The 12,678-nt window shown below is 41.8% G+C and overlaps 1 protein-coding gene across 1 annotated transcript in view; it reads right to left on the bottom strand.

Annotated features, from left to right (window-relative positions):
* Window positions 1-10,560: 10,560 nt before the first annotated feature.
* Window positions 10,561-12,678, bottom strand: part of TTC32 (tetratricopeptide repeat domain 32) — a gene marked incomplete in the record, with an annotated part of 50,530 nt that continues 48,412 nt past the window's right edge. Inside the window, 1 exon segment of the mRNA XM_044071232.1 lies at window positions 10,561-10,930. Coding sequence (XP_043927167.1) covers window positions 10,783-10,930 — 148 coding nt within the window.

Here is a 12,678-nt window from a genome sequence, read left to right as displayed (position 1 = left end):
AACAGGAACCAACCCAATTTGAGAAACAAACGCAACCAGAGGAGGAGATAATTTATGTTTTTAACTCTCCTGCTATTATCTCTAGTACAAAGGGTGACTAAGATATATAATTACACCTGTTTTAACATTGATCAAGAACTAGTGGATTTTTTTGTCGAAAGGTCTCCTTTGTTCCTGACACACACTTTGATTTTGTTAAAACTATAATTGATTTAAAGTTATATGTACGCAAGTTGAATTTGAAAGCACTTCTAGGGGAAGGATCAACCCTTACCAGTTCTTTTAGATTAGCTAGCTTATTTAATCCACCTTTACACAATGGTTTACGATGCTTTGAAGAACTTTGTGAGATGGATTTAAGAGCATTGGCTAATAAATTCAATCACAAACATAACAATCTTAACATTAGTAAAGATCAACGTGAATTCATTAAGGTGTTGTGTGAATGCAATATCAGGGTTATGAAACCCGACAAGGGTGGAGGGTTGGTCTTTATGGACCAGCATGCATATGTGGCGAAAATGATGGAACAACTTAACACTGGATTTTATAGGTTGTCAAGTATCAATGAGGTCAATACTGCATATTATAAGATTAGGGGTGTTTTGGAAGACCTCTTTTTAGAAAAGTTTATAGATATTGACCTATATAGATACCTGAACATTTCTGCTCCTAAATTACCAGTACTTTTTGGCACACCGAAAATTCATAAATCTGTAGATGACCCCCTGTTCAGATCTATTGTGGACGGTAGGGGGTCAATAACCTATGCATGTGCTAAATGCATAGATAGTGTTCTTAAACCCTTTATTGAACGTGAACCACAGATCTGTAAGGATTCGTGGAGTTTCCTACATAACATTAACAGTATTCCTTACAATCCTAATTATTTTTTTCTTACAATAGATGTAAGAGACCTTTATACGGTTATACCGCAAAAATTAGGATTAGAATGGATTAGGGAATTTTTGCTAATTAGGAAAGTTAGTGATGACATCTATCTGGTTGAAACCTTATTAGAACTAGTATTGACCCACAATTTTTTAGTGTTTGTCGGCAACATTTATTTGCAAACTTCAGGTGTCGCCATGGGCTCCCCATGTGGGGGTGCCTTTGCGAATTGCATCATGGCCCACTGGGAAGATTCATTGCTTTTTAAAGAACCACTATTTAAAACTAATGTCGCCTGGTATACCAGATACCAGGACATGTTTTTACTATGGAAAGGTTCAATTGAAGCCGTTACAACATTTATTTCTACATTTATTTCTAGAATTTCTGAGCTAACAGAATTTCTTGAATTTACATATGATGTTCAGTATTCTAGGATTAATTTTCTTGACATTATGGTACAGAAAAATAGTTCTAATTGCAGATATAAAAGTGTTATATATAGGAAACCGACATATTCGAATGCCTTTTTGCACTTTAGCAGTTGTCATCCTTACCATCAGGAAAAAGCAATAATCAAGGGGCAGATGGTAAGAGCAGCTAGGATGACAACTGATCTAAGTGACTTTATTGAAGAATGTAACAACTTGTCTTCCATGTTCACTAAAAGGGGCTATCCTGACTCATTAATTGTTGAGGTTAGGTCTGAGGTTATGCATAAGCGTGAAATTGGTCATTTTAAACCGATTTTATCTGACCAAAGTGGAATACATAACACTGTGTCTGATAACTGCAGAACAGCAGCAAATAATGTTAATACCTCAGAATTTAGAACCAGTTTTTTATGTACTTTCAATTTAGATTATGTACTTATTAGGAATATTCTATACAAAAACTGGGCGTTAATCTTAGAGGATAAAGAGCTACTTATTAAGTTTGGGCCAAAACCCAAAATAACATATAGGGGTGGCATAAATTTGAAAACATTACTAGAAGGTAGTAGATGTAACATTAATAAAAACAAAAATGTTTTGGGATGACAAGATGTGGTGCTTGTCGCCAATGCAGTTTTATTAATGTGGGTGCTAATGTTACCATAAATGACAGGATTTATAAAATTATTGGGAACTTTAACTGTGACACTAAATCAGTTGTTTATGTTGCTAACTGCCAAAAATGCGCAGCTTTCTACATTGGTAAAACGGAGCGAAAGTTAAAACGGAGCAAAAGTTAAAACAGCGCATTTATGAACACACATATGCCATTTTCGAAAAAGACTTAACTAATGCTCTAGCACGGCACATTGTTGAACACTGACCACAATTTTAAATTTATGGTTTTGAAGCATGTCAACGATGATGTTAATGACCACAATTTTAAATTTATGGTTTTGAAGCATGTCAACGATGATGTTAGAGCAGGACCTTGGCAGATACTTTTAGAAAAGGAAGAACTTTTCTGGCAGATTAGAACTGCAGCACATTTGTTTCCTGGTCTTAATGAATATACATCTATTTGTTGTGTGCTAAAACACATTGCACTGAGAAAATAATATGAAAAACTACTTATTTTAGCTTAAAATACATACATTGAAGTAGGGCTGTTGTTGTTGTGCTTGTACATATACAGATATTTATATAATGTTTATTGCTTTTTATAGTTTATTTTCATAGAAAATGTTTACAAATGTTATGTTGCCTTAAATATGTAATTGCAATCAAGTTCACAATTACGTTATTAGGTTAAGGTATATATAGCCTTGATTTTAAAATGGAGTTTGTCTGAAGAAGGAAAGCTATTTGGTTTTCCGAAAGCGCTTACAATAAAAGTAGTTAAAGTAGTTTTGGTGTTTGCTCCTTCAACTTCGTTTTTTGTATTTTCAACAGTCATTACACTTGGGTTATTCTGCTGGCAGGCGGCCAGAATTCCAAAGTCTAGGTCCGGCGTCGGTTGCTGTCGTCTCATTCCTGATGTCAGTGCGCCAGGGGTATAAAAGATGCAGCTACGCCATTTTCTTCAGTTTTTCTTGCCCCAGATGTCAGGTGCCCCCAAACTGGTAGGCTGAGAAATATGCCAATAAAAATGCATGCACAAAAATAACATTTCCTTAATTTACAAGCAAATACACCAAATAGGTTGTATAGGATAGATAAGTGCAGATAAGTCCCAGCAAAGAAAAGGGGGATGGTGGGTGGGTAACCTGGACTGCAACAGTGAAAACACTCGAACATCTACATTTATGGTAGGTACACAACTGTACTATGTTCATCGTGTTTCACTGTTGTAGTCATTACTCTTGGGTTGAATCCCAAAGCTGAGGATGGGTGGCTGGGCTAAATAGGATTAGGAGAGGCTATGAGGCCCTGCAGAACTGCAGTGGCAAAGCCTACTATGGACTTAAAGAGGTAAGTCGTAGTGCTTTGTGAAAGTGTGCACTGAACTCCAAGTTGCAGCCTCTAAGATATCTTTGTTTGGTACTCCTCTGAGGAAGGCTGCTGAAGTGGCTGCTGCTCTGGTGGAATGAGGCCCAATGCCCTTAGGCACTGATTTGCCATGTTGAAAATAGCAGAAACGGATACAATGGCCTAGCCATTTAGAAATTGTTTGTTTTGAGATAGGCTTTCTTTGTGATCCTGCAGCATATGATACTAAAAGTTGCTCAGTCTTTCTGAAAGCTTTAGTTCTGTCCAAGTAGAAGCGTAACTGTCCATGTATGTCCAAAGAATGCAGAATTTTCTCACCCTTGTTCTGTGGATTTGGATAAAAGGTAGGCAAGTGAATGGTTTGGTTGAGGGCCACACTGGACACCACCTTAGGCATAAATGTAGGGTTTGTCCTCAGAGAAACCCTGTCTGGATGAAAAATTATAAAAGGTTCCACAGCCATGAGTGCTTGTAACTCTGAGACTCGTCTTGCAGAGGTTATTGCTAGGAGCAGAGCTGTTTTCCAGGATAAGAATTTTATATCTGCTGTTGATGCTGGCTCGAAAGGAGGCAGTGTGAGTTTTTCCAAAACATAATTGAGGTCCCAGGCCAGAATTGGTGCTCTCCTTGGAGGCCTAATATTTTTGGCCCCTCTGAGGTAATGCCTTATTAAAGGATGAGAAAAGATAGGTGGTTCCGTATTGTAATGGGCTGAAATGGCAGAGGCGTGAATCTTAATTGATGAGAAAGAAAGGCCTTTGTTCAGCATCTCAGTTAGGTATTGTAAAATCTGAGGGATATTTGGGTACACACGTGTCAATGCCTTGTTCCTGGTTCCAAGCACAGAATCTCTTCCATTTTTCTGCATAAGATTTTCTGGTACTGGGCCTCCTGGCCTCCAAGAGAACACCCATAACAGCTTTTGAAAGAGGAGTGTTCTGAATGGCTACATTATCCACCATGCTGCCAGATTTAAGGTCCTGAGTTGGCTGTGCAGGATCTGATTGTTTTGCTGGGTCAGCAAGTGAGAAGTTTGAGGCAATATCCATGCTGGACCTTGAGACAAGCTCTTTAAGATTGGGTACCAGTGCTGGCGTGGCCAGTCTGGTGCAATCAGTATAATTTTTGGCTTCTCTTGTCTGACCTTTAGTAGTACCCTGGGAAGGAGAGGCAGTGGAGGAAAGGCATATACGGTTAGATTTTTCCAGCTGAAGGATAGGGCGTCCACTTTCCATGCTTGCTTGTGATTAAATCCTTGTGCAAAATCTCTGCAATTGGTAGTTGTGAGGGGAGGCAAATAAATCTATGTCTGGGGATCCCCATTTCCTTATCATGCTGAAGACTTGTGGATCCAGTTTTCATTCATGGGGAACCATGAGGTTTCTGCTTAGTTCGTCTGCCAGAGTATTTGTTTATCCTGGCAGGAACTGTGCTTGCAGGTGAACTTGAAAAGCCAATGCTATGTCCATGACGGCTGTCATTTGTTTTTGTGCCTCTGCCCATTGATTGTGCGGCAAGTCTGACATACCTTTTGACCATGGTAGAGTGTGAAAATGGAACCTGTAGCCTTGGGACACTATGTTCAGGACCCATTTGCCAATTTGAAGAAAAAAGTGCTAGTTTTCCCCCTAAGGGGGCTGCCAAAAGAAAAGTGCTTGGATCTGGCAGAGGAAAGTCATTGGGACTGTTTCCTGTAAGGTTGTGATTTGTCTTCTCTGCTTTTGGAGGTAGGAGCACCCCACTGTTTAGGCCTGTATGAGCCTTGGGGCTGAGATTTGCCTCTGGGACACCTGTATCTGCCTCTTTGTGGTCTGTCTGACACTGGAAAGGACCAATTTTTAAAGGCTAGTTCCTGCTAAACCTGGGTGGCTGTACCTGTAAGAAATCCTCGACTGTCAGCATGGATTTTGCTTTATCCTCCATTTTTTTCAACACCTCTTCTGCTTTAGTACCAAAGTATCATGCTGTAATGGTGCATCTAATACTTTTGCTTTAACATTATCAGGCAGATTCTGTTCCTTTAACCAAGCATGCCTTCTAATAACAGAACCTGTAACAGCGGCCCTGCAAGAGGCCTCCAGTGAATCATAACCACATTGCAAAGTATGCTTTCCCACTTGTTCAGCTGCATGCAATAAATCCTGCAATTCCTTGTTCTCTGAACATTCTGTATTTGTCAACAATTTCTGTTTAAGCAGTGACATTAAATATTGCTGATATTTAAGCATATGAAACTGACAATTTAAAGCCCTTACAGCCAAGGTAGCAGAAGTGTAAACTTTTTTCCCCCCCATCTGTCCAGTGCCATAGAATCCCTATCAGAGGGGACAGGTTTTTTTTGCAGTGGAAGCTTTAACCCCTTTGGGACCCTGAGATATAGTTTCTGGGTCAGCAGCGGGGGTTTTATATAGGAATTTATGAGAATCCGGGACCCTGTAGTATCTGTCTGGCTTAGCAGGTGCAGGGGGTAAAGAGTCAGGGGACAGGCCGGACTCTGAAAATACATCATCTACAATGTCTAGAACAGGTGGAATAGCAAGGGGTCTGTGCTGAGGAAGTAGCAGAAAGTCTCTGAGCCTTTTCTTAGATTCAGAATAATCTTGGCTCTCCCAGTGGAGATGCTCCCTCATGGTATGCAGGGTTTCCCCAAAAAAATAATCCTCAGGAGGAGAGGCTGAAGGAATGGATTCTTCAGCATCAGAATCCTCATAGGAAAGCATGGAATAATCCTGTTCAGAAGAGGAATCAGAGGAAATAGAAACCTGATCAGAAGAATCATACTCTGCCTCTCGCCTAGGCCTCTTATCAGGAGGGGGATGGGAGCCCCTGATCAAAGTAATTAGGTCTTCGGCAAGTCTGAGTAGGAGAATGCTGTACTTGTTTCTTTGTCTTTAGAGCTGCTTTAGTCTTTGTCTTTGAAGCTGAAGATGGCATAATATATAGTTATGTAGGTCTGAAGACACCCTCAGAAGCCGATGCCTGCTCAGCGGCTCCGGACCCATCTGAGGGAATGATTTCCGAGTGTCCAATACCTTGAAGCATCAGAGACCATACAGGTGCAACTAACCATAGGCAAAACTGCTATACAACTGGTAGCATGTTACAGACCACCCTCCCAATCTCAAGAACCCCACTCAGCCTTCCTGAAGACATTGGAGGATATGAATGTATCACAAAATACCATCATACTAGGAGACTTCAACTACCCAAACATAGATTGGGTACATTATTCTAGCCCTAATACCCTAGCCCAAAGGTTCCTGGAATTCATAAATTCAAATGCACTGGAACTAGTCACCTCTCCCACTAGGGGAGATAATATACTAGACCTGATCATCACAAACATGGGGACAAAATGCTCCACACCGGAAGTATACCCCTCACTAGTGAGATCTGACCACAAACTAATCACCCTGGATATACATATCCCACCTCCACCCCCAGCACAAAAGACCACAGTGAAAAACTTCTCAAAAGCAGACTTCACTCTTAAGACTGAGATGGTATCCTTTAAGCCCACTGTGCCAGTGGATACCACATCCCACAATGCCGAATCCCTCACAAATGCTTTTTATGGACATCTCCAAGAATGCATGGATCATGCAATCCCAAACAAATCCAAGTCCCTCTTCACCAAAGGTAAGCGTCCTGTCTGATGGACCTCAGCCATAAACAAATTGTATAACAAAAGAAGGAAGCTACTGCATGTCAGAGCAAAATCCCATGAAGGGAAGACATCTCTGATCAACATTAGCAGAAAACTACGTTCTCTCATAAAAACATCCAAGGCCAACTTTGAGAGAAAAATCGCTAAGGACACTAAAGATAACCACAAAGCCTTCTTCAGCTATGTTAGAAACCTGGGTGGAAACCCTCAGATATGTTCAGAGTTGGTTCACAACAACATAAATTACACTGAACCCACAGATATTGCCAACATTCTGGCTGACAGGTTCAGTGCAAATGTCTCCCCTCCTTCACCCCCAAAAGAAGAAATACTTATCCCAGCTGAATGTAATCTCCCTGTCATCTCAGATGTCCAAGTGAGAACCGCCCTAAACAAAGCAAAAAACACAGCATCAATGGGACCTGACGGTATCCCGGGTTGCGTGTTACGTGAACTCAGAGGAGCTAAACCCACACATAAAAATGCTATTTAACCTTAGCCTTACTTCGGGATATGTACCTGAACACTGGCGTACAGCAACAGTGGTCCCACTCCACAAGGGGGGTGCCTCTACAGACCCTGGAAACTACCGCCCCATAAGCTTAACCAGCCTGGTCTGCAAAGCTATGGAAAGAATCATTATGGAAGTCATAAACAGAGACATAGGGGACCTACAGACACTTGACCCCACCCAGTTCGGCTTTGTAAAGGGCAGATCCTACCTTTTAAACCTGGTTGACTTTTTCGAAATAGTCACTAGAGCCATTGATGAGAGCAAAGCAGTCCATACAGCATACCTGGACTTGGCTAAGGCCTTCGACACAATACCCCACTCAGGCATCATAGATAAGCTCAACAGCTTAAAAGTAAACCCTTATGTCACTGGATGGGTTGCAAACTGGCTAAAGGACAGAACCCATAAAGTTAAAATCGCTGGAGCAATGTCAGACTCAAAGCCAGTCACAAGTGGTGTCCCACAGGGATCTGTCCTGGGTACCCTCTTGTTCGGCATTTATTTCTCAGATGTTAAAGCAAACATGGGATGGCTGTGGCTGACAAAGTTCACAGATGACTGCAAACTAGGCACCTTAGTCGATACACCAGTAGACACACATCCTACAAAAAGGCCTCACAGAAACGGACAACTGGTGCCGGAGTCACGGCCTTAAACTAAATGCCAAAAAATGTATAGTCATCCCCTTTGGGAAAAACAAAGTGCCCACAAAATTATCACATAGACAGCAACCCACTGAGTACGGAAAAAGTAATCAGAGACCTAGGGACCCAAGTGGACAGCGACCTCTCATTTGACACCCACGTTGCCAAAGTGGTTAGAAAAACATTCTACCTTGCACACCTCATAATAAAGGGATTCACACATCCAGATCCAAGGATGTCATTGTACCCCTATATTCCTCCCTCAGACCCATGATTGAGTACAATGCCCCATTTGGTATGTACCTCACCCGGCATTTACAACAGCTGGAGACACCACAAAAGTACCTCACCAAGAGGATCAAGGGTCTCCAACATATGTCTTATTCTGCCAGACTAAAGAAACTTCAGCTCTATTCAGTAGCATACCGCCTGCTCAGAGGTGATCTCTGCCTGACGTACAAGGCCATGTCCAATCAGGATCTGATGGACATGCTCCACCTCAAAAAATCCAAATCCATCAGGACCACGAGAGCTAAAGACTTAAACCTCGGCACAAGTATGAATAGGACATGCTGGAGGGATAGATTCATAACCCAGAGGCTTCCCATGCTTTGGAACAGGATCCCAGTTCAGATAGGCAGAGCCCCTCACTGACTCTTTTCAAGAGAAATCTTGATGAGTGGATGGGAGATCGTAAGTTTACCCCAGGGGTCACATCTGTGTCACTGCTAGACAGGGGCACAGTAAACTAATTCTATTATACAAGGGGACCTTCATTGTCTCACTACTAGACAGAGGCACAGTATTCTAAATTTCTGTACATTTTTGTACCATTTCATGGGGTGGCAAAAGCCACATCACTATGGCTAGGCTTACAAATGCCCCAGGGCAGATAGCCTAGTACTATACTATGAAACTATGAGCATCCAGAGGCCCAGTCGGCTCCAAGTGGGAGTCGGAAGCGGCCTGTGGCTCTGAGGTAGCGGGCGCCAGGAGCTGTGAAAGCGCCTCAGAGAACCGGCGAATCGGCGACTGGCCTAGCAGAGGCCTAGTCGGTTTTGGACCTCGGATGCCTATCCTTTTCCTTGCGTTTTTTGTAAACTCCAGTTGTCGGCTGTTCCGACGGCATTATATAATTAAATATTCGGCCAAAGTAATGAAATGCAAATTCGAACCGATGCTTAATAGTGCGTTGGTTAAATCTAGCACAAAACCGACAGCTAGCAACGTTGTGATCACGGCCTAGGCAAGGAATACAGTAAGAGTGAAAATCCTTATGAGGTATTTGCTTCCCACAAGAAATAACTTTTTCTGACATCGGTCTATAGCAAGAAAAAAGTTTCCCCAATGGGGTACTTAGCTTTAATGAAGACTTCGGTTCTGAAATTCAGATTTGAAAATCTCAGGAGTCTGCCGACCGGCACTTGCGAACTGCTTTTGTTTTGGGCACCGCGTGGCAAGAAAGACTGAAGAAAATGGCGTTGGCTGTATCTTTTATACCCCTGGTACACTGACGTCAGGTAAGAGGTGACAGCAACCGACGCCGGACCTAGACTTTGGAATTCTGGCCGACTGAGGGTAGCCTGCCAGCAGGATAACCCAAGAGTAATGACTGCAACAGTGAAACACGATGAACATCCTTTAGAGCACCTGGATTTGCCCCATTGAGCTCTGTCGGACACAGGAAAGGACCAGTTTTTTTTAGGCCAGTGTCTACTGAACCTTGGTGGCTGCACTTGTAAGAAGTATTTTACAGTTTCCATAGACTTAGCTTTGTCTTCCATTTTCTTTAAAACCTCTTCTGCCTTAATACCAAATAGAGTATCAGGCTGTAAAGGTGCATCCAGCAATTTAACTTTAACATGATCCGGCAAATTTAGCCAGGCATGCCTCCTAATCACAGATCCAGTAACTGTGGCCCTGCAGGAGGCCTCTAAGGAATCAAAACCACATTGCACAGTATGCTTTCCAACTTGTTCTGCTGCATGCAATAATTCCTGCAATTCTTCATTTTCAGCACATTCAGAAATCATCATTTTCTGTTTCAGTAATCCCATAACATGTTGTTAATACTTGAGCATATGAAACTGGCAGTTTAAGGCCCTAATTGCCAAGGTTGCAGATGTATAAACCTTCTTTCCCCATCTATCCAGTGCCCTTGAATCTCTGTCAGAGGGGGTAGGATTTTTTTGCTGTTGAGGCCTTAACACCTTTTGGACCCTGTGAAATAGTTTCAGGGTCAGCAGCAGGGTTTCTAAATAAAAATTTGTGTGAATCAGGAACCCTGTAATATCTGTCTGGCTTGCTAGGAGCCGAAGGTTTGAAAAGTAATTGTATGTTAAGGTTAACATGTTTAATCTGCATACTGTCCTGTTAGTGTGTGTCTGTAGCCTAAAAAAAATAAATGATGCAAAGAAGAGCTCAGGGTACAGAAATGTTCAGAATATTTTATTTAATACATATTCAGTAACACCAGTAAATACAAAATAAATTAAACTGAGATTTCATATTGTAATTACATGACAACATTGTGCTGTTATTTACATGAAAAATTCACCATCCAAAATATTTTATTTACCAATGAATACACAACATATACAACCAGCCAAATATGTAAAAACTACCCAATATCAATTCTAAAAATTAATCAAGCAACAGCCTCTGAGAATCCCTTCTTAATTTTTCTTCTTTATCCAGAATGGATTGCTTCAGACTGATTTTAGCTTCTTCAAAATCAGCACATAGCTCTAAAACTCTCTGGAAATCCTCAATTGCTTTGTCAAAAAATCCTGCAAAGAAACATCAAGAGAGACAAAAATAAGTTGTCAAGGCTACCTACATCTTCCCCTAGTGCACACAATACAGGTCAAACAATAACATTAAACATAGAGTAGCACAACAACAACCATTAACAAGTCGTCACCAGTTACATAAATAAGAAATAACAAAAAAAGAAGTTATGTACTCACCATAACGTTCCATCTGAGTAGGTAACTTCATTTGTCAGCAACCTGTGGGTATCGGATCCGAATCGGATATGAGCCGGCAGCTTTATTCAGTTAAGATCCGAGCTCCAAGCTCCTCCCCCTTACCCATAACCCCCCGCCATCCCTCTCTGTCCTCAGATCGAGTTTGCTTAGCATTATAGAATACTACAACCAAAGGATCAACTAAACATCCTAACCTGATGTCATCTGGTGCAGAGAGCACAAAGATCCTAAAAGGGACAAACTACAGGTTAGGGGGACAGAGGGGGGGTGGTTGCTGACAAATGAAGTTATCTACTCAGATGGAACGTTATGGTGAGTATATAACTTCTTTATCTGAAGTAGTTAACTTAATTTGTTCATCAACCTGTGGGACAGAGTCCCCAGCTACCTAAAAAACTTGGGAGGTCCTCATGGAAGAATATTCCGGAGCACTGCAGAGCCAAAGGATGCCCTCCCTCTGGAATTTATATCCAGCTTGTAATGGGTAATAAAGGTATGGGATGAAGCCCAAGTGGCTGCTGAACAAATGTCATCCAAGGACAACTTGGACCAAAAGGCAGCAAAAGTGGAAATAGAGTAGAATGGGCGTGAACTCAGACAGGTTCTGGTCGGCCAGAACTCTTACATGCAAGAAGTATACATTGTGAAATCCATCTGGACAATGTAGCTTTTGACACAGGTTTACCCAAAAAGGGTTTAGCAAAGGATACAAGGAGTTGCTCAGATTTCCTGTGATCAGCAGTCCTGTGTAAATAGAACCTCAATTGTCTGTGCATGTCCAAAGAGTGTAATTTGTATTCACCTTTGTTTTGATAATTTGGGAAAAACACCGGTAAGTTGATAGATTGGTTAATGTTGGACTCAGAGGCGACTTTAGGTAAGAAGGAGGGATTGGTCCCGAGGGAAACTCTATCTTTATGGAAGACCAGATATGGAGGTTTGGAGCAAAGGGCTTGAAGCTCTGAAACCCTTCTAGCCGAAGTGATGGCAATGAGAAAGGCCGTTTTCCAAGATAAGTATTTAAGATCCACCAAAGCTGCAGGTTCAAAGGGGGGGCCAGTAAGAGCCTGAAGAACAAGGGTTAAATCCCATGGAGGAACTGCATCCTTAACAGGAGGCCTTAACAGGAAAGTACCTTTTACGAAAGTTTTGCAGATCTTGGAAGAAGCTAATGAACCGAGATCACTTCCCACATGAAAGTGTGAAATTGCTGCTAATTGTACTTTGACGGTGGAGAAGCTGGCACCTTGATCAAATAAGTGTGACAAACTCTAATACAGCTGGTATCGGGGCTGTAAAGGGATCCATATGTCTATGTTCCGCCCAGATCGAAAAACGTTTCCATTTGCTCTTATAGACCTTTCTGGTAGAAGGTTTATGAGCGGCTACTAAAATAGCTTGGAGGAGGAGATACCGGGAGTCCTAGCTATGATTGGAACTGGATCAACCAAGCTGTGAGCTTGAGATTGTCCAGGTTTGGAGTTGTCAACTCCAGGGGGTGAGAAATCAGATCCGGAGTGGGATCCAAAATCCATGGAGGATTGACCAG

Source organism: Protopterus annectens, chromosome 1.part0 (assembly GCF_019279795.1).
Source record: "Protopterus annectens isolate FY-2018-M chromosome 1.part0, PAN1.0, whole genome shotgun sequence".
Lineage (NCBI taxonomy): Eukaryota > Metazoa > Chordata > Ceratodontiformes > Protopteridae > Protopterus > Protopterus annectens.
This window is presented reverse-complemented; position numbering and strand designations above follow the sequence as displayed.